Source organism: Melospiza georgiana, chromosome 13, assembly GCF_028018845.1.
Source record: "Melospiza georgiana isolate bMelGeo1 chromosome 13, bMelGeo1.pri, whole genome shotgun sequence".
Taxonomy (NCBI): Eukaryota; Metazoa; Chordata; class Aves; order Passeriformes; family Passerellidae; genus Melospiza; species Melospiza georgiana.
In genome coordinates, this window is record NC_080442.1 from 8,201,008 (window position 1) to 8,223,389 (window position 22,382).

At 35.7% G+C, this 22,382-nt stretch overlaps 1 protein-coding gene across 1 annotated transcript in view; it reads right to left on the bottom strand.

The window, feature by feature from the left end:
* Positions 1-22,382, bottom strand: part of UNC13C (unc-13 homolog C) — a 130,800-nt gene that overhangs the window by 103,578 nt on the left and 4,840 nt on the right. The window contains exons 2-4 of the mRNA XM_058033609.1: positions 14,701-17,922; positions 1,997-2,019; positions 1,406-1,470 (exon numbers count right to left, since the gene is read on the bottom strand). Coding sequence (XP_057889592.1) covers positions 1,406-1,470; positions 1,997-2,019; positions 14,701-17,671 — 3,059 coding nt within the window. The 5' untranslated portion in view covers positions 17,672-17,922. The remainder of the gene's footprint in view (positions 1-1,405; positions 1,471-1,996; positions 2,020-14,700; positions 17,923-22,382) is intronic.

The window sequence follows — 22,382 nt, forward strand, 5'->3', positions numbered from 1 at the left end:
ATAAAATGAAGATGTTATTACGTGATACTGCTATGGAAAAACCAGTTAAAGTGGTGTTTCTGCCTTTTAACAGAGAAGTTGCATGAGAAGCCCCAGAAATGCTGTCTTTGGTCTTTGCCTTTGCTGGTGCATGAGGTGGGGTCCCAGCATGGCAGAGTGGGAAGAGTGAGACAGAAGAGAGTCAGCTGGGGTATTTTTGCATAGATAAAGCGTGGTAACAATGGTTATGAGGGAAGAAATCTCCTCCCTCACTTCAAATAGCAAAACCTTTTGGAGAGACTAAGAGGGAGAAGGAGTCAGAGCTAACTGCACTCAGTTGTGCTGGCAGTAAAAAGACTGAGGGATCCTTGAAATTAGCATTAGTTTTTGCATGAAGGAGTAGAGTGGGAAGTGTGATTAAAACAGAGCCACAAATGTCTTTGGAATGATAGCATTCTTTGCCTGAATGAGGAGTGAAATGAAAATTGCATAACTGTTTTTAAGGAGGCCTAGTAAAACAGAGGCTTGAATAAAGATACTGTGGACAGCAAAGCAAGGCAAGGACAGGTCGAAACTTTGTCAGCAAAAGAAGCAAGGTTTCATCTAAAAACATGAGCTAATATTGAGCTGCTGCCAGCCATATGACGTAGTGCATAACATTAAGCAAATTAATGCCATAACTACCTTTTAGTGACACCCACCTCTGCTCAAAATAGGAATCTAAACAGGAAAAACTTCACAGTGTCAACTGGATAGCATTTTAGATATAAAAGCTGAAGAGGAATGATTAATTTAATCTCATCACCTTGTCGTTGTAATAAATTGTAATTACAGTAAAAAAAGTACTTACAGAGTGCACCAGCAAGAGGGTAATACCCCTTTTAATTAGGTAACTAATAAAACGGATAAATTTTACCAAAGGCTTTTATTTCTTTACCTTTCCAGATTAAATAATAAGGAAGTATTCAGAATAGGAAGGAATCCCTTGAACTGGATGCACAATAACTTCATTTGGAGACAAAAACCCAAAATGTACAGGTTTCTTCCATATACACTCTCAGCCACTGCAAGACCTTTTCCCTTGACTTTTTAATTTCAAGTACTAGAGAGATATTATATTGCTAGAATTGCAGTACTGTACATTTACCAGAACAAAGACAAAATTGGGCTACACTTTAAAGGATACTTATTTCATTTGCAAAGAGGTAAAATCTGTTACCTAACTGACCTCACCATTGGAACTGCTGTATTAATTTCTCAGAAAATAACGAATTTAAAAAAATTAAAAGGGGATGACATAATAAAACTATCTTCCTTTTAAAATAATACAATTTCTTAAAACAGAAAGCTTAGGAAAAATGCTATAATGCTGTAAGAATAATTTGCAGATACAAATAAAAAAATTATCAATTATACTTTTACTTACCCAGCAAATGCTTGGACTGCATAAAGCTTGGAAGCATCCAAGGAACCTGCACTTACCAACCGAGCCTTTAACAGACATCAAAAAAAGTACGATTACTTGGTTGCTTTTAGTAGGTTTTGGACACAATTTAACTGCATCAAACATGTAAGACATATGAAAATGTTTAGCAGGGTCAGCTCCAGGCCAAAGCTAGACTAACTGTTCCTTTGGGAAACATTTTGATAGCATTCAGCATTTAGTGACACACAGTGGAAGAACCCATGGGAAGGTAAGGTATTGCTTCCCAAACACCCTTGCCCTTTAAATCCTATAGAGAATGCAGGGTAGGTGATAATTAGAGGCAAAAATCAGAATCATGTTTGACAGTAGCAGACCCCTGTGTTGGCAGTTATGGTAAGCACAACAGTGAGGGTTACCCTGTATATAAATGCAACACATTTGCAATACAATCAAAGGAGAACAAAAGAGTGGAAAGCTGGGAAAAACCATGCAGATTTCACAACTAAAATGACGGAACAAAACAGGTCAAATAAGTCACAAACAAACATCAACAAAATACATGATCCCTATAGCAAATAGGTGATTTTAAACCTTTTCATCCACAGAACCGCTATCTGAAAGAGAATTGGGAAGAAGGGGAATATAGGTTAGAAAAACCAGTCTATGAAAAAAATCTCATGCTATAAAATCTGTCCGTGTTTTAATCTGTTAATGTAGACCAGAATCCAAATAACACCTGTGCTTAGCCATATAATTGGGGTGAGATCACTGTCACTACATTTTAAACAAACAAAAAGATGTTCTTGGTAGATAAGAAGACCTGCCACTTATGAAAGACAGTGTCGACAGTACACATTTCACTACTATACCCCATCTCCATGGGATTTTTAATTTTATTTCTTTTTAATAAATGTATTTTAAATAATAATTAATATATATTTAATATATTTTCAGTGTTCAAACAAATAATGCTCTATTTTCAAGGAAAAGGCAAGTGTTTCTAAGGATATAAAGACCACACCTCCCAGCTCAACTCCTGGACTGTAACTATTCTATCACTGCTACTCATAAAATGACAGAAATTACTCCCAAGATACTAACAGAACTACAATTGTGAAAGTATAAGTTATTTCATATATATATATATATATAAAATATATATATATAGTTATAAATTGCTTAATGTAAGAGCACATTGTGAAAATTTACAATCAGACAGAAAATATTTGCTGACAGAAAAAACTACCCTCATTTTATTGTCCTGTCACATTTGTACTTTAGAGTACAGTGCATACATGAAACAACATTATTTTAATTGTCACCTTACTGATCTTCCCACCTCCCCAAAGGGAGTGCTCAAGGACCCTTTAAATCGTGTGGATATTCTCGAGATGTTCAGAGATATCTCAGGTTATGTACATCACAGAATAACAATTTACACCTTAAACATGTGCCACATTTAATTTTTAAACCAATTTATATACAGGAAAAATGACATTCAAACACATAAATCCAAAATATACTGGCAACTGTAAATTGCATAGTGAACAGTAGTGACAATCAGGGAACTAAAATGCTCTATTCTGCCACTAATTTTAGAGGCAGCTTACATGATCAAAGCATTTGACTGACTGGATTTATGAAAATGAGCTTACTCTTTAAATATTCTATTTTTTAAAATAATTATTTGTGAAATGGATTTGTTTCACAATATCAGATAGTACTGGCTACTCTTTCAAGCATATAAAGAATATTTGGACAACCATAAGATCTAACCTCCCCACCCCAAAATTATTATAGCACTTCATAAGCAGGGTGAAAGCAAAACCAGGAGGAAATAGGTGACTGTAAGCTGGGCTGGCCATGGCAACAGGGTGGGGTGTGCTTTTCTGAGACCTAGAGAGGAGTTAAACCCAGAGGGCTGGAGCAGTATCTGGACATCAATGAGAGGAAAGTCATGACAGCACTTAGCACTTAGGGTAGGAGAGACAGAGGCATCCATTCTCCAACTTGTAAAAAAGGAAGAATCTGAAAGGCAAAGAAAAATCTGGGGACTGGGGGAAGTTTTAAGCAAGGCACTACTTGCAATTTAAGAAGCCTCACCACAGTATTTTCATGCAACCTGCACCTTCTTTTAGACTACCTCATCATAGCAAAATTGGTAATACTGACATACAAAGGCACAGAACAAATCTCAGTATTATTTATGTGGAATGCAATTCTTAAATAGTGAGCAGATACTTTGATATCAGATGCCTAAAGAATCACACGAATTATATGTTTAATTCACTTTAAAAAATTATATTAAAAATTGTTGAGACTTGTCTTTACATAAAATGGATTTTTTTTTTCAGAGCATGAGAGATAGATAGATATATAAAATTTTCCTTACCTGTCTTGGTTTCAGCCAACTTAATCTAATTTCACTACATTTCCTTTACTGGAACCTAATTTTACCTAAATTTAGTGAGGAGAGTGACAATCAAAATTAGGAAGGAGGAAAAGTATGTTTTTGGTTTAACTTGCTTTTCTTGGTAGTGACTACATACAAAGAAAAATGCACCCATCTAATGGTCTCTTTTCTCAATAGAAATTGCATAAAGTGGACAAGTAATGCAAATTTCCCAAAAAAGAGATCTTAAGAACATCTCTTCTTTGTAACAAATGAATGCATCTTCAGAGACAAAATTAGTTTGAAAACTTCATTGTTTACTGCTTCTTCTGAACTCACCATGAGTGAAATAATCTGAACTGTGGAAGTGTTCTTTGCATGTATGAGAGCACCAAATCGGGAAGTGTACAGAGTCACCAAGCAATTCACTTTAGTAGTCGTTAGGCTACCAGAACAGACAGCAACATTCCTTGATGTAGATAAGAAATGAACTGTGATTATGTAAGAGACCACTGAATGTATTTTCAAATCAGGGATTCAAGGCTAGACATCTCAGATTATACTGCTGAATGACAATGATTTACTTAAAAGAGCTTATCTTCATGTAACTCACTTCCGTCATCCACACAGTCAAAATAGTAACCTAAAAAGGTAATGAGTGCACCTAGGAGCAGTGGAAACACCAGTTCTTATAGCTAACCCTTCTTACTTTAATTAGTTGTTTCTCCTTACATTTTAATTGAAAATCCATTACATTAAGAAATACCAGTAATAGCCTTCAGATCATGCCTTTATACCAAAGGCCAGTGTAGATAAGAGAAAGGTATTTTTTACTAGGATTATAGGAAAAATCCTTTTGCTCCTTAATTGTTGCTATTTCAGCTCAGTGCAGTCCCCATTGATATTTACAAACCTGTGTAGCAGAATGATGAAGTGCAGGGTGGTCATCTATCTACATACTACTGAAAATTATTTTTACTAATGTCAAATATTGAAGGCAAAAGGAAAGTGCGCACAAGCCCTTTTTATTTTTTAAGGCAGTCAATTACATTTAATTAGATAACTAAGCAGGAAATTAGATAAAATTAGTCTTTAAGTTTCCTTTAATAAGTTCCAATTATTAAAAAGCTGTATAATTCTCAGCATAGCCACTAAATCTTGCCTTCTGTTGAAAATAGTTTGCACATGGGTATGGCTGGGGAATGAAGTGAGAGGGGCTTGTCATTTTTTCAGTACCCTCAAATAAGCCCCCTGGTTATTTTCTATCCACCTACCAGTTTAAATGTAGGCTAAGTAAAATTTCCAACAAGTGTTTATTAATACTGCACAATTGCTATTCAATCTTGGAATTAAAATTAACAGATCTGAGAAAAGTTTAACTTTACATTTTTATCAACTGTTTTCACTTTTCAGTCATGGTCCAGTTTACTCATTCTATTAGCAATGTTGTCACCTATAACTTCTTAAACAAAATAGAAATTAATCATGCAAGACAACCAGTTTCTATACCCAATTTTCTGAGGAAAAAACAAATCTATAAAGGAAGTTGAAAAGCCAGAGTTTCTGAGCATGAAAGGTACATTAGTAATGAAGATATGGAAGTCAGGACAGACTTTGCTTTCGTAGCTTGTGACACCGTCAGAAATACAACTGGCTCTATCTGTCAGCAGAGGTATTTCCATCAAAGAGGTTCAGGTGATTCTGCTCCCCAGTCATAACCTTCCTTCAGAAGTCTCGTGTCATTATTTCACTTCTGCACTTTTCTGAGCAGCAGAACAATGTCCCAATACACTCCCCTTTCTTTAATGACTGCAAATATTCAGTTCTCCACTTCGCACCATAGCACAAGAACTGTAACAAGGTTCTAAAAATCTAAACTGTTAGGAAATCCTAGGATCAAAATTAATCAAAACATTGATTTTCCACTCTTGTAAGAGTGCATTATTGCACAACACCAAATAGGAAAAAGAATTAAAGTTCATTATTCTCTCAAAGTACCATTTCAATATTTAATTCTGAAAAATGGCTGCAAGAACGTCAAACTGACTGATAATTACGTTGTTCCTGGAAGCAAAGCCTTCAGACAAAATACTTGCTGGAATTAGATAACAATACAGCTGTTCCATGAAAATAACATGTGTAAAGTACCCACAGTCAGAAGTAGTTTTAAGTCTGAGATGGACAATTTTAATTAGCATCTATTGCTAAGAAAGGGAAATAAAAGATGAAAACCAGGTTTGAATAGAAGCAGGACATTAAAGAAGTAGATTGGCCAAAACAATGACACAAATTAAGTCATGCTAAAATAATAAATGCTGCACCCAGAAGCTATTGTTGCCACTAGAGAACAGAACATTACACTGTGTAAGCCCAGAGGATGTTGTATTGCTGAAGATTATTCTATGGAGATTGCGTATAACGCTTGAAAGATAATATTAAAGCTAGCACATCATAAGAGATGAGTGATGCTTGTCTGACAAAGAGAAGGTCAAACTTGAATAAAGCTTGGTTGACAGGAGAAATACAAGAATTGCTGCTAGCACTTTACTAGCAGTGATGTAGAAAAATTACTAGCGGATACATGGAGAGTCAAAACAGGAGGTCAGTTTGGTGAAGATGAAAACTGCATTTGTGTCTCTAATAATAAAGTGGTCTGCAAATCTGAAACAAAAGGACATGCTTTAAAAACATCGCTGGTGTTTAGAAATTGAGTCCTAGTAGACTTCTAATGGCTTTGTTTTCCATTGTTTTTCAACAGCTAGTAGACACTTCTACCAAATTCTAGAACTTATCTCTAAAACAGTAAGTTATAGACTGTTGTGAGAACTGTTTTATTACAGAATGCGGTGAGCTCAAAAATCTACCATTCTCTTAAAGAAAGGGCTCTCTTGACAATCTCTGGCTTGTTAGAGCGATGGTAGGAAGTAAAAGTCAGCAGGCATTTTAAGCACTCTCTTCTCACATCAGAAAGCATTAAAATGATAAGACATAGATTATTCAAAAGGGATGAAAAGGCATGTTTTATCCCCCTCAATACATGTGGTAACAGTACATGCAACCAAGTAATTAATTATTTGCTGTGAAAACAAATAGATAATTGATTATTGCAAAACTTTCTGCATCACAAAGTTAACAATGCCACAAATGAATCACTATATCACGGTCTCAGCTGCAAGCTGAAGTCTAATTGGAATACTTCCAAAGAAATCCAAGCAAACAGTCCTTTGGTTGGACAACAAATGTGAGAGCAGTTCCTCTGGACTCTAACAAACAAAAACCATGTTCCTCGGTTCTTCCTGCATTGAACACGAGGATTGAACTGAGACATGCAATCTAGTTTATCCTGACAGCACAGACAGAAGTGACAGCAGGGTTGGGATGTTCAGTGGCAGCCTGGGACAGAGGGGTGAGCTGCTGTCCACCCTGGGCCACAGAGAACACAAGGGCAGTAGCAAAGGGCTGAGTGCCATAAGAGCGGACGGTCAAAGCAGTTGGTGACAAAGACACAAGTGCTCACAGCAAAAATGTTTTGGGGCATTTACTTCATACTGCTTCTATTTTTGGCCCTAATGACTGAAAGCCCATTAGCTGCTGAGCTGCTGAGCATATCAGATGTGATCTTGAAGAGCAACATCTGGCTTGGTTGCATCAGTAAAACACATAGATCCCACTCAGCCATTCCAGCGATCAAAGCAAATGTGGTGAATTGGGAAGACAAAGATTTGCTTCAAAAGTATATCCCTGTTGTAAAATAACATGATAATGGAGACACATTCATAAGTCATATAAATATAGTACTCTTAAAGAGCAAGAATAACACGTACAGCTAGGATCAGAATGTAGTGTCTGAGAAACAGACATATATTTCACAGGATATAATATTCATAGCTGCTGTTGGCATGAAGTTGTTTCTTCTGTGGAGTTGTTTCCACTTCCGAGATAAGGTTTAGGAACTATTTAAAACAATCTCAAACACGTTTAAACATTATAATATTCAGAATCCCCAAAGTAGAAGGCTAAAAAATTTAGATTAGCTAAGCTAATTTCAAGACTTACAGCAATGAAAAAAAAATGAGTCAAAGTATAATCACATACAAAATAAAAAGATGACATCAAGCTAATAACACTACTGAGATAAGACAAAGTTATCAGATTTTCTTCTGTTGATAAGAAACTATCTTAACAGATACAAGAAAAGAACAATATTTGAAATAATATGATTAGCATTAAACCCTTAAAAATGGTTATTTACTGTCATCTTTTATGTTATAGGTAAACTCAAAATCAAATTACAGTTTTGGCTCTGCTTGAAATAACAAGTTGAAATAATTATGCCTAAACACCAAAGAGAGATGTTAGGAATTCTAGACTGGTACACTGGAATTGAAAGGATGATTTTTGGTACTTTTGGACTTTTTTTGCTTGATAGGACACTCATAAATCCTTCTGAAATCCTCAATCCCTTTTTATAGTTAATAGAAAAAGACATGTTTCCTTGTCCTTTACTTTCATGGTTTTTTAGAAAAAGAAAATTTCACCCAACATGCCTCCTTTAACAGTTCCTAAGGAAAATTCCCCTACTTTGTGTTTGCAGTACCCTCCTTGCCTTATGGATTCAGAGGAGCACCAGATCCACCCTGTTTGTACAAAATGAAACAGGAAGAGCTACAGGATAAGATTTAAAAGTGCATTTTATAAATATTCGTCTCTCCTAGTTCATTTTTACATTCAATAATAGTACATCCATCACATCTGACTTTCCTTATTCCATCTTAGTATATATGCAGCTGAAGAACAAGAATTCCTTTGGTGATGCTGCAGCTGCGCTGGTGATATCCAGAGCTATCCATAGTTTATGGGCCTGTGACAGCATTGACAAATCACTTGCTGCTGCTCCTATAATCTACTCCAGAGAAGCTACTTGAGTGTCAGTCAGCAGATTGCTCTTTGCCACTAATAATTTAGCAAAAACAGATTACAGTGGTATTTTCTGTGGTATTTTTTCCTAGCTAACTTGTATCCTTGTATCTGTTGCACACCATATTCTTTATCATAGCATCCAAGACATTTTTAAATGGCTCTGTCATCAACACAACCATAGGTCTTGATTTTCAGATTTACTAAAACTTATCTTGCAAGACATCTGAAGAATACTCCCAGGTCCTCAAGGAAACAATCCTCATGATTAGCAAAATTCTGCCAGTATCAACAATAATTTTGCATCAGCATTAACTAGAGAGGTTTTGGATATTTCCTTCTATTTTGAGTTCCTGAGAGACAACTGTGCAGGTGTTCCACTGATCACCTAGAAAATGTGCACAAAGAAAAAAACCTGGTACCTGTCCTATGGGAGTAATCAGAATTTCCCTTTGACAGCAAAACAGAGAATCTCTTATACACTCAGTTGTAATACTCTACTTCACTAATACATGAGAGGAAGACTTGAGCCTATTTGTAAATTCACATTTTCCAAGTCATTACATTTTTTAAATGCATGTCTAGATATTTTTTCAGCCTGATGCTTTAACAAGATTCCTTTATCCCAAAGCTGCATTCAAAAATTATGCAGTGTTATTTCCACTTGCAAAGCACAACAATCTAAAGAAAATGCTTAAATATTTTGGAAAAAAAAATATTTTTCATTCTTGATGATGCAATATTGTGTTCATTTTCCCAGCAAAACCAGTATAAAAACTCCTTGGAACTGACATTCATGGTCAGCTTTCCTCTCAGCTCTAGCAGCTTTAAATCTGTTTAAGCTCAAAAAGAGCACACAAAGTGCATGAATATTTATCAATCGACATGAATTCCAAAGTCAGTTAAAATAGTGTTAAACGGCCTCCTGTTTTCATAAGGAGGAGAGTAGCAGAGACTTTCTTCATTTATGGAGGAGACCAGCAGTTTCAGCAAATCACTTTTCTTAAAAACAGAAGTTATTCTCTAACAGAAGAGGTTTGGGGTGCTCTGCTTTGTTGGGTTTTTTTTTTTTTGTTTGTCCACTTGCTTTTATTAAACAGCTAAAATACGGATTTCTGCCAAACATTACTGATTAAGGATGTTGGGGAGGTGGGGGGAGGGGTGTGGTTTGTTGTGGTTTTTTTGGGTTTGTTGTTGTTTGGTTGGGTTTTTTGACTTTGTTTGGGGTGTTGTCTGGGTTTGTTTACCCGGTTGGTTTATTTGTTTTTTATGCTTAAAAAATAGGTGGAGCTATTCTAGGAAAAGGGATCTGGTAACAGCAGAATTTTTTGAATCTGAGACTGTTACACAAACGTTGTTGTGACATACATTTCCCTGATGTAATGCACACTGATTTAGCAGGAGTTACTATGCTAAATTAAACTGTTGCTCTTCAATCTATTTGGTTACTATCCTGTTTACAAAGAGACCCAGTATTATAATCTAAGTTTTCCTGATAAGAACAAATGCTGTAACCACAGAATTAAAACACAATAAGCCAGAAGAACACTATTATGTCTCCTGGAAGAGATATTAAACAGGTTTTTTAATCCTTTCACTCACTTAACTAGTGGGGAAAAAGTACAGACTGTGTAGCAAGCAACTGATGCAGAGCATCCTTTCATGAAGCACCAACTTTAGATTTGCTGGTGAATGTAACTACTTGCTTTTTCTTCACAGACAAAAAGATGGATGTATCATCTTCATGACTAACTGATTATATTTCCTGCCATAATTTTTCAAAAGCAACCTTTCTACAGATCTATTAATCTCAAGCTGGACAGACTGCCATTTTCTTTTTTAAGTCTCTGATATCTCTTTTCTCCATCAAAGGACAGTAGAGAAATAGGAAGGGAAGGGTATAAAGACTTATGCCTGACTCCAGTGAAACCAGTAGCAAGAAAATAATGCATTCACTCTCCTGAGAACAAAACAAGCACAGGAAACTGAGTCAAATCAATCTACCTTGGTTCATCAGCATCATCCTGATTGAATTCATGGAGTGGTTAATAAGTCTTTAGAACACTATTTTTCCTCCTGTAATATTAGTAGAGGATTTTCAGAGTGCACACATACACATGTGAAAAAGGAAATGTGGCTAACCAGTCTGGGTGCAGGAATATTGTATTTATCAGTTTCTACCCACATAATCTGAAAATGTATCTTGTGTCCACCCATCCTGCACAACTACAGCTTCTTATTGCACCACCTCCCCCTCCCCCCCAAGAAAGGGTTAAAGACATGCATAATTTTGTTTACCTGACGAAAAGACAGACACAAACATGGTGTTGAAAAAGAAAACCAAAACAGTTGAAAAAACTGGATTATTACATTTCTGTGGTGCATTATCATTCCCAGTACAGCACCAAAATAGATTCCTTAACTTGCAGTAATCTTGTTTCCTCAGTACACCTCTATTAAAATGTATAGTAAGAGTAACCATTTCTCCTCCAGCCTGCTTACACAATACATTTGTTCTATTGTGACCATCTTCTGATGTAAACAGAGAAGTTACACAGATGAAAACTCTCTGCCTTTTTACATTATTTACACATGAAGAGAAGAGCAATAGATTAATCACCTTCTGTTGAAAAGTATTCTGTCCCCAAATCCATCTCTTTATAGATGATACATTAGGTGAATATATATTAATTTTCCTTAAACAATGCAGATGAACTACATCAGCCACATGGAATGCACAATCAGTCCTTATATTAATGAAGTAATTTATCACTCTTATGAAAAAAACCCCAAACAAACCATAAATAAACAAGATGTGGGAAATCACACAAAACCTTGTATGAATAAATACTGTGGCTCCAATGTTTTGAAGCAAAATAAAAAATCTTGAGGCTTGATACTGCTGCTACTTTTTATTAACTCTCAGTGTTTCTGTCTGGACTATTCTTTCCCAATGATGCAAAGATTAATTGCGTTTGTTCCATCACTTTTTTCCCCCCTCAGACTGTGCCTGAGATTAGAAAGATGCAAAATGCCACTGGGCTGAGTGCAGGAAAAGCTTCTCAAAAAGATCACATAAAATAGTGTTTCATTCATTACTTTGAACAAGGTGAGGCTAAACTTCCAGGCAACTTAGACTGTGGCCATAACTCAGCTTCAAGCCTCTTTAGGGGATTCTGGGTTTACATTAGCACACACCTCAATGGTATAAAGTAAGTCCATACAGTATCAACTGAAAGCTGCATTAGTTCAAGACAGTTTAGATTGAATTTTTATTTATTTTATAAAATTTATATTCAATTTTTAGCAACAAAATACTTGAAGAAATAAGGTGTAATGAGAACAGAATGTGCTTAGATTTCAAAGAATTCCCAAAACATGAAAAACTGTACTTTCACTGTAACAAAAGCAAACTGATTAAAAAGGACTGTAAAAGATAAGACAGGGACAGAATGGAAGAAACCATTAGGGAAAAAGAAAGCTAGAAAATAAAATGTGAGGACTAGAACAATGAATAAAAGTGTTAGTCATTCTCAATTACAGTGTACAAAGAAACAAACTACTGGATAGCATTTCTTTAATTTTTTCAAGCCACCAATCCCTCCACTGATACACATCCATCCAAGCAAATGTCTCTATATCCTTAAAGAACTTTAAATCTGAGGATTGCTCATGTACTGCTCGTGTGTCTTCTCATTCGTATAACCTAGTCATCCCAGTATGCCTCCAAAAACATTTTTAAATAAATAATACATAAGCAATCAGCCCAGAGTGTGTTTTTCCTCCAGACAGTGACAGAGAATAGGAATATCTTATGGGGTTCTTGTACACTAACAAATTATTTATGTACCAAAGATTTATTTACCTTACCTTATGCATTACTAGAATGAAAATCATATAATTCTAAAACTTTCTTTTGTATTAAATTGGAGAACTAAAACTACAATATTATACAGTTATACCTCTGCTTGGACAGATTGTTGTCTAACAACTCTTGCTTACATGGAGGGATGAAACAATTCATTGAAGAATAGATTGTGTTTGGTTATATAATGAAGATTAATTCAAGGAATTTTTCCTCTTTCTAGTGCTTTTCCATCTAAAAGTAAGAAATCTGAAGCTGACTGTGAATCAGTTACAGGGGTAAGAGAGTAATAAGACCCAAGTAAAAGTAATGTAAACCCTAGAACAGCTATTAGTCACTTTTAAAAAAAGTTGTTATTGCTCCAGCAAATATTAAAATGAAGATTGAATACCTCAAACAACTATTTGCTTAAATGACAAACTAAGTATTCTCTGGACATGCCTAATTACATACATAAAGAAGACAAGGCAGGTTGTCAAAAATGAGGAGTTAAAAAATATGCTTTGGGAGTTTTGAAGAAGTCCTTTAAGAACTGATTTATAAAATGTCTTTTCCTAGACTGTGCCATTCAAGTAATAAACAGAAATTGAAGGCGTTTTGCTGGGTTAAAAGAGGAACATACATTTAATTCCTAGAAAGGATAGCATGGGATGTATCAAAGTTACTTCTCATTTTTTAACAACTATTATCTACCAATACACACAAACACACAGACTTTAAATAGTAGAACCAATTTGAGTGTCAGAATTTGGGGTCTTCCTTGTGTGGTTTCTGTAATTAAGTCCTGAGACCATTATATTCCTATAGTACTGTGACTAGGTAAAATGAATGTTGTTCCCTTCTCCCTGCCTTACAAAATCAAGAAAAAGTAATGAAAATCCTAGTTATTGATAGCTGTTCATTCATATACACACCACCTCGTATCTAACAGAGTACTGTAGAAAAACAGCTGCAAAACACAAGTATACAATTGAGTGTCGTTATTTAAATGTAAAATAGACTTTAAAGTAAACTCTACTACTATCAAAATTTATATGCATTTGTAATTGACTTCCAAGTTGACTACAGATTTATTGTAAAAGTAGTTCATGTACAAAAAGAAACACCATAGTAGCTCAAGCTCATTACTACTAAATACAATCTTTGGCTAAAGGCACAGTTTTTCATCTTTTTCCCAGGCAGATAAAGGAAAGATTCAGTCAAGGTGACAATTACCATCTGGCTAGCTACAGTCATTATGATGCTCCCAATTAAATGCACATGCAATATTATACTGAAATGTTATTAGAGTTACAGTCAATGTTTACATTGAATATCACCATATTTGTATATTATTAGTATATTACTTTGTCTATTATAAGTAATTACTTTGTATATTATTAAAGTAATATATATTACTGTCTGCTTTGAAGTCTGATACTATGGAAGATAGAAATAATGAAAAAATCAGTGTGAAACCCTCCTGTGAATTTAGTTCCTTCCTAAAGTAACTTCTTCATACACGGATGCTACTATTTACACTCTTGTCTTTCTTCCACACTCTTCTCACCTCATTTTGGGGACTGACTACTCTTGAGAGCTTGTTGGGAGTACAAATAAGGACAGAATCAAAGTAAGAACAGACATAGAATCAGTTTAAACTTTTACTCTTGTAAGTATGTAACCAGTTATGGGTTGCATATTGGATAGAGAACACTGCCCATCAGGATGAATACAGAACCAACGATGCCTTGAAAACTAGAGAAGAAAGCAAGAGTGTAGCATCTGAACACTCTGTATTACTCCTATAAACACATTTATAAAACTATGAGGAAACCAAGAACAGTGTACTATTTAGTTCTTTTTAAGACTTAAACCTTGTGAAGTTAATTTTAAAGTTACTGAAATTCAAAGAAATATAGTTACTTACAAGCATGTCTGACTAAACATATTCAGAAAGACGTTAGAAATTTAATCTTTTGATTTCTATGGAACTATTTTACCCTCTAAACAAAACCAGACATAAGCAGATTTTTTTCTGCTGAATTCAATGGGAGCATGAAAAGGTATCATACAAAAATCAACGTCCAATTCTAATGAGAACAATGTTTTACTTAAAAGACAGTATTAAAACACTGTTACCTCCAGCAAGGATCTTCTCCTCCAAATCATTCATTTGTTTCTTATATGCTTTTAAAGCAGCTTCTTTAAATGATGGTCGTATTCTTTTTTTCTTTGGAATTTCAGTGACTTCAGTAATCACCTCTGGGACATTCTGATTTTCATCCTCCCTTATTTCTACTTCAGGAACCACATCACTTTCAACTTCTAATATCTCTTCACTGATCACACTGTCAAACTGTGTGTCATATTGTTCCTCTGGTAGCATTGCATATGGAGTTTCATACAAAGACTGGTCCAGTTCATACTCTTGGACCTGCTCACTAGTTTCACTACTATTAGTTCTATTTTCTAGTTTAGCAAGGACTTGTTCCATTACTTCTACATAGTCCGTTTCATTCTCACCAGATGGTTCAATCAATTCTTCCTCATACTCTGCTTTGTAGCAATAAGGCTCAGCATAAACATCAGAATCGAGTGTTGTACTTGATTCATTTGCAGTAGACTGAGACAGTGTTCTAAACCTTCCCATAAAAGATGATCCACTGTCTTCATACCCACTTAAGCTTTGTGTACTTTTATTCCAGACTACTTCTAAAGCTGACTTAGCACGCTGAAGCGTAGATCCAAATTTAGGAAAGCTGAAAGTCTTATCAGAAAGATCTATGCTTAATCGGCTGTGCCATGATTTAGGGGCAGTTTCCTCTGAGTCGTCACTTGGTAGTTCACTTTGACTTCGGTACATCATAGGCAATTTGTTTTGATTCTGATAAGAGGAGATAGAATTTGTTTCCTGATAATCATCGTATTGACCAGTCCACTGACTCTGTGTTTCGCTGTCAAGGCCCGGACAAGATGGAGAAGTACCATCCAGAGTGAAATCATAGCTTTCGGTATCATACTGGAGGTCAGAACCTTGGCCCTTTCCAAAATCTGTCTGTTGGTCTGAAGGGCTGCTCATATCATACACAAAAACCTCCTGCGTGGATGAGTCTAGGCCCAAATCTGCCCCTTGTTCCAACTGATTCCAGTTTTGCCATGGGGAAAGATCGTCCTGTAAAGAAAGCTGACTATCATCATAATGGTTTATATCTCCAGATACATGGATTATTCCATTGCTTACTCCACTATCAACAGTTTCTATGTTCCCTGTTTCATTTTGCTCTGGATACTGCTGCATGTCTTGGGCAAAAGTCTGTTCCTGGGAACTGCCATACCAGTTCAGAGAATCATCTTGCCTTCGCTGCCAAAGTTCTCGATCAGAGGAAGACAACAATGAACTGCCATTTGTTCTGCTAAAATACTGATTTTCTGAAAAATCCTCAGAGTAAGACTGACACAATTTTGAGAAATCTGATTCTGAACGGCTAAGCTTTGGTGTTGCAAAGTCATTCTGTAAATGCCATAAAGGAGTCACATCTGAATAATAGGCCTTTGATTGTTTTTCCACAGTGTCAAATTCTGGTGACTGATTGTCATAACTTCTGTGTGAAAAGGTGCTATTGTCAGCAGTTCTGTCAAGGTCTTTAGTGTTTGGGGACTCTGTAGTCCCCTTTGTAGTGCTTGTTTTTATGTGAATTGCTGATTTAGATATTTTTGCATAACTGTTCTTATTTATATCTGATTCCAAGTCTTTATCACTGTCAGGTGACTCCCAGTCATGCATTTTAGATTTTGTCTCCACAGTTAAATGTTTCATATCCATGCTTTCATATGTCTGAGAGGAAGGAAGTCCTCTTTCTTTCTTATCTTTTATTTCATGGGAAAATATATCTGTAGAAATTCCAATGCCAGTTCCCTTAAGTTTATAAGACTTTTTCAAAATCAAATCTCTCTGTTGCGATGACTCAAAGTAAACAAGAATGGGTCTTGGCTTTGCATTTGGACAGTCTCTTTGCTGCCCAAGCCTTTGGGCAAACTCAATTTTAATGGTGCTTTGTGCCTCTGAGAATCCCATTTTTTCTATTAATATTTTGTAAACTATGCTTTCAGCTTTTTCAAGCCGCTCTTCAGGCACATTTAGAAACCTAAGACTTGCTTTGTTTCCTGGGTGGCCTATCTGCTTAATGTAGTCATGTATGTCCCGAGTTTCTCTTCTGGACTGTACAAATCCAGTTCGCAATTGTTCAATTTCATTTTGCACAACTTCTACACTACTAGAAATTTCATCAATTGATTGTTTCAGAGCATTAACATGCCCTCTTAATTCAGAGAGTTCTGTTTCAATTTGACTTATTCCCTGAAGCTCTTTAAAGATCATTTCCATAACATCGTGGGTTTGGCTAATACAACCTGTTGAACTAAAGCCAGGTTCAAGAGTGTTTGATTTCTGGTGACGGCCAGTTCTGTCCAGAGATTTACTTCTTAACCCCCATGTTTTCCTCCAGGAACTTAGCTCTGAGTCTGATGAGACACATTCTTGGCTCTTCTTCCATTTCCTTAGTTTTCGTAAGGCTCCCAGCTTCAGTGTGTGTAAAGTGCGCTCTCCATCCGAACTTCCATCAGAGGCTGCAAGGCTGCTCAAGCTTTTCCTGTTGCGTCGCACAGGCATTGTGTGGGATAAATATTCACTTTTCTTGCTATTGGATTTTATTTCACTTAATGACTCAGAACAAGAGCTATCATTTGAAGACAGGTCTTGAACTATATCTTCATTATTAGTGTTTGCTACAAAAATATGCCTTTGCAGTCCATTGGCAATAGCAACTCTGTAACTGAATGTTGGAGAAAGTGAAAATTCTCTGTTGCTTTCCTCTTCTTCAGTTGATAAGTTGCGGGCAGATGGGCACTTGGCAATCTTTTTAACGGTGCTTTTTAAAGTATTGGAAAATTTTGGATTTTTTGTTTGTCCAATCTGACTTAAGTCTTGTTCCTTTTTGCTCTGACAACTCTCTTTCCTTTTTGTACTATTTCCCGATTTCTTTGTAAACATTCCTTTGCAAATCTTATATATATAAGATGAGATCAGGCCCTTGAACAGAGCAGAAACCATGGAGCGCAATTTACATTAAGCTGTTTCCATAAAATGCATTTTTTGATCCAGAGAAGTATTTGTATCTCCAAGAGGATCATTGGCAAATGTTTCAATGGACACTATAGCCATAAAAACTACTGATGCTCTGGAAGAATGTGACAGAAAAATTAAAAAAAGAATCACACATCTGCTTGTTGGAAATAAAATCCTGAAGAGGTTTTGTATGTCTTGAAAAATCTCACTGTGTTGCACACGGCTTCTTGAAGTGTCTAAAAAGGAGGGAATGGCATTACAATGGCTGTCAAGTTAACTTATCATTCAATAATACTGATGATGTTTTAACTAGGTTACAATGAAAACACAGATGATTCCCCATAATTGTCTGAATAGATTTTTTCATGAATAATTGAAGCTGAAAACAGGCAATATTGTTAACAACAATTAATAAGCTATACTTATTTCCAGGCTTCTTCATCCAGTTTAATTCTCTGACTTTAACAGAGATATTCAGTTTAAAATGCTCTCTGCCTTCTTTCAGAGTACTGACATTTCAATTTAGATCCATACGATACACGGCAGTGATCAAAAAAACTGACAGGGTAATAAATGGTTACTAGTTAATAAAACAAAAGTAGAAAGTTTTCTCTTGCTTCACCTTTTGGTACAAGGTAGGGTTCAGGCACAAGTGAGTATTCTATATATGAAGTGCTGTTCTGTCTTGAGGTTGAATTATGTACATGACTATAGTTTGTGAAATAGTTGCTTTGATACCAGACTTTAATATGCTATGATAAGCCAGGACTCAAAAGTGGGCTTATCTTCTTGATATCTCTTCTTTAAGAAGTAAAATATAATACTTTGAGCGTAACAGAAAATAATGACAACTAATGGAAATTCTCATCCAGGTTATTAAATTTAATATTTTTCTGCTAAAAGAAATCACCCCCACTCACCCCACTGCAAACCTACACAAAACATAGTTTACAAGTTGCAGGACATAAACAGGTGCCATTACAACAGGAAAGCTATTTGCTCTTAAAGAAGTCTAAAAAGCTTCCATGAGGTATCTGGAAGTTTCTATTCCATACTACAAAAGCTTGCATTCTATAGAAACGTAGTCAGTACATTTTAAACATGTCAATGTATTCTTCTGTACAGCATACCATTCACCTCCCAGTTTCAAAGCTGTGGAATAAAAAGAAGCTCTGAAAAACCCATCAAAGAAGAAGTTCTGAAAATGGCCATTTTAGTATCTAAAGCAGCTAAAAATTCTTTGGCAGAATAAGAAGTCTGTTTAGATAAAAGGTATATAAATGGTTAAAATTGCTGTGTCATGTCTTAAGAGGAGTTAAGAATATGAACTGTCCTTGTCTGCAAACATCCTGGCACTCTATAAAACATCATGGTCCACTGACATACCTCAAGAAAGGATCTTTGCATTGCATAACTTGTCTTCATTGACCTTACTATTATACTCTATATATTTATTCATTACATATACACACATATGTAATGGTAAATAATAAACACTAACGCCTGATAAATACTGCAGCAGCAAAATGCACTGTGCTGCACAGAGCACAGGCAAAGCCAATAAAAGCCTGGTTGGCTTCTGGAATCCTGGAATAGAGAATGCAAACAGACTCATTTCCTTTCCAGTTATAACAAAACTGGGATGCAGAGTGAGCCGAAGAATAGAAAACATTCTTCACTCTTCCCAAAGTGGCTATTTATTATTTAACAAAAAGATGAAATATCTGTGGGACATGAATCACATTTTTAGCACAGATGCTTCAGCATAGTCCTTGCCACTTTTTCTTAGAGACTTATGCCTAAAGCATCAAGAGTGAATTAAGAGCAAGCAATATTTGGAAGCAAAAGAATGGTCAATGAGATTGCATGCAATTTTCAAGGAATGCAAATGACATCTCTCAGAATATCGAGAAGTTTTCACTAGAGCCAAGGCTGCCTTGTTTTCACATATTATTAGTAGAGAAAGGAACCATCTTGGGACACTTTTCAACGTCAAAGGCATGTTTCTGGATGTAAAAACACTTGTTAACCATTCAGCTCTTACACTGAATGCTTGTAACCATTTATTGAACAAGATTTGAAGTGTGATTGCCTACCTCCTTTGTCCACATAGCCACAGATTTTTAAGTGCCTTCTTATATAAACTTCACTTACATGACTTGGACATTCTTCAAATGACTTCAAATCAAGAATGTATAAACAAGCCAGAAGGCTTGTTTCCTGTCTCAGTCTAAAAAGCATCAAGAAATAATGAAGTTATCACTGGAATCTGGAACATTTCCATTCACTTTCAGTAAGGTTTAATGCTTCTCTGTAGAAGGATCTTGATTTCACAGCAAGCCATATACATATATATATGTGTGTGTGTGTGTGTTTTATGCAGTGTCTAACCAATGATTTTATCAGAGTGAAAGTATTACAAATAGCTGAACATTCAGAACTGAATTTATTTAAACCCAGTTTCTGACAATGCCATACTGAATTAAAAGCTGTACTGTTACAAACACAGGGAGATCTGCTAAATGGAGCAGATTTATGTTCTCTCATGCGAGTTCTATTCCATCTCAGCTGTATTAGTCATATGATCTGTTAATCAGTTTACAGCCTACCATTGCTCTGTCAAAAACTCTTTTTCTACAATAGTATATCTACACATGGAATCAAGTTTGAGTCATTACAGGTCTCATCCATTTCTTTCTGTAAAGATTTGCACAGGTTGTTCTTAACATTTAAAACCAATGAAAATTAAAAACTCCATAAGATAAGAAAGTCTCTCAAGAAGCACATAGAACTAAGTCAATAATTTGAATGAGCTGCAAGTTGTCATTTGGAGACTTTCTTGTTTTATCCAGGTCTCCCAATAAACCATTATGACCTAACTTTTAAAATTGTCACTTTGCTTGTTTATTGAATGAAAACAGTTTTTATGATGAAATTCAACATTACTGGGTTAAACCATTCTAAGCATAAGGATTCATGTTGAAATGTTACAGCAGTGAGTTATGGACTTCATGCTAGATGGTAACAGAGCAGGAAACTGGAAAGTGTTATGGATTGGGAGACTAGAACTAAAATTAATTCTTAATGGGGTTCTTCTATAAAGAAAGGACAAACTGACACGTCCATCGACTTGTGACCAATACAAATCTGAAAATAGCTTTGTCAATCAACTTGATGGTGAACAGATAATGTAGACTGGCTTCAAGCATATTCAACTGAATTTGTTGATAACAAAGCATTGTCAAAATAAAAATATCAGTTGGAAGCATCATTTATAAAGAATCTTATTCCAAGTCTAAAACTAATGTGTCAGGTAGAAGGGGGGAGGAGTGGGCAGAGTTAAAAATGATAGCTTTTTAAATAATGCAAACAGAGTGTTTTAGTTACATATCTGAACACCAGACCCCCCTTTCAAAAAATTCTATTAACAAATCCAGCCCTTTATTAAAAAAAAAAAAAAGACAACTGAATCATCTTAAAAATGTAATTTCTGTATTTAAATAGAATAGCTAGATCGCTGTTCAGCTTCTGTTCAGACCCTAGTAAATGAAGCTGCAGAGCAGCACCTCTCTCCAGTAAAAGGTAGCTTTATGGATACAGACTGTCCTCTTATAAAGCAAAAGCCATGCAGCACCATAGCCTTGCTTAACCTCCACACTATTAATCAACTACAAGGGGTCTGTGTGTATTGAAAGGGAGCAGGCAGGAAGAGGAGACTGAAGTGCATTTTCTCTCTGCAAAAATACCCTATGACAGTTCATGTTCACAACACCAAGATGGTAGGGGGAACCAAAACAAAACCAAGAAGTCTTTATCTGGAGCAATACCAACCTGTATTTGTGCCAAAATAGAATCTATAGACAAAAATATATTTTTGGGACAGGCAAAATACTCCCCAGAAATTAATTAAACATAACAAAAAAAAAAAGTGTAGTGTGTACCCTGCATCTGCAGAAACTGAGGCTAAGAGAGGTTCTCTAACCATCAGGTACATAAGGAAACAATAACAGAATTCAGATATACAGATTTATTAATTATGGTCTTTTTCTAGTCTTATGCTTGCCTGGGGATAAGGTTATCTTGATATAAGTGTACTTGCCCTCAGCTCAGGTCTGCTGGGTGAAACCTATGCTCCCTTCCTTTTGACAAGCATTACAGCGTACACTTCACATTGCTTCATTAATTTATTATAACAGGAGCACTATACTGACAATCATCTCAAATGACCTAATTCAGAAGAACTTAATTTAGAGCACTTATCTGCTCCTCTATATTCTTCCTAAATTCTCCTTGTAGTCTTAACTACTGACATTTTTAATCTGTGTAATTTGTGAGTCTCAAGGTAAAATGACATTTTTCTTAACACTGCATATGCTATATGAATGACCTGCCCAAAGACCCTGGCAGAGGCAGGGCCAAGAGCAATGAAGAGACCTGCTTTCTCTTTTGGGTAATTACTCTTTGTTCCAAGAATTCCTCAGGTTTTCACAGCAGCAGACTTTTGCCTATCCCTCCAGTCCCTCCAACATTCACACAAGAGCATGGAGTGCTATCAGCACTCTCACCCTTAGGTTAGGAAGCTGTTCTTATTGTTCTTCAAAATTACTTGCAAAGTTTACTATATCTGCTTATTTACCTGATAATATCTCTTTATGGATCCTGCTATTTATGCATATCTCACCACCCTCCGAATGTG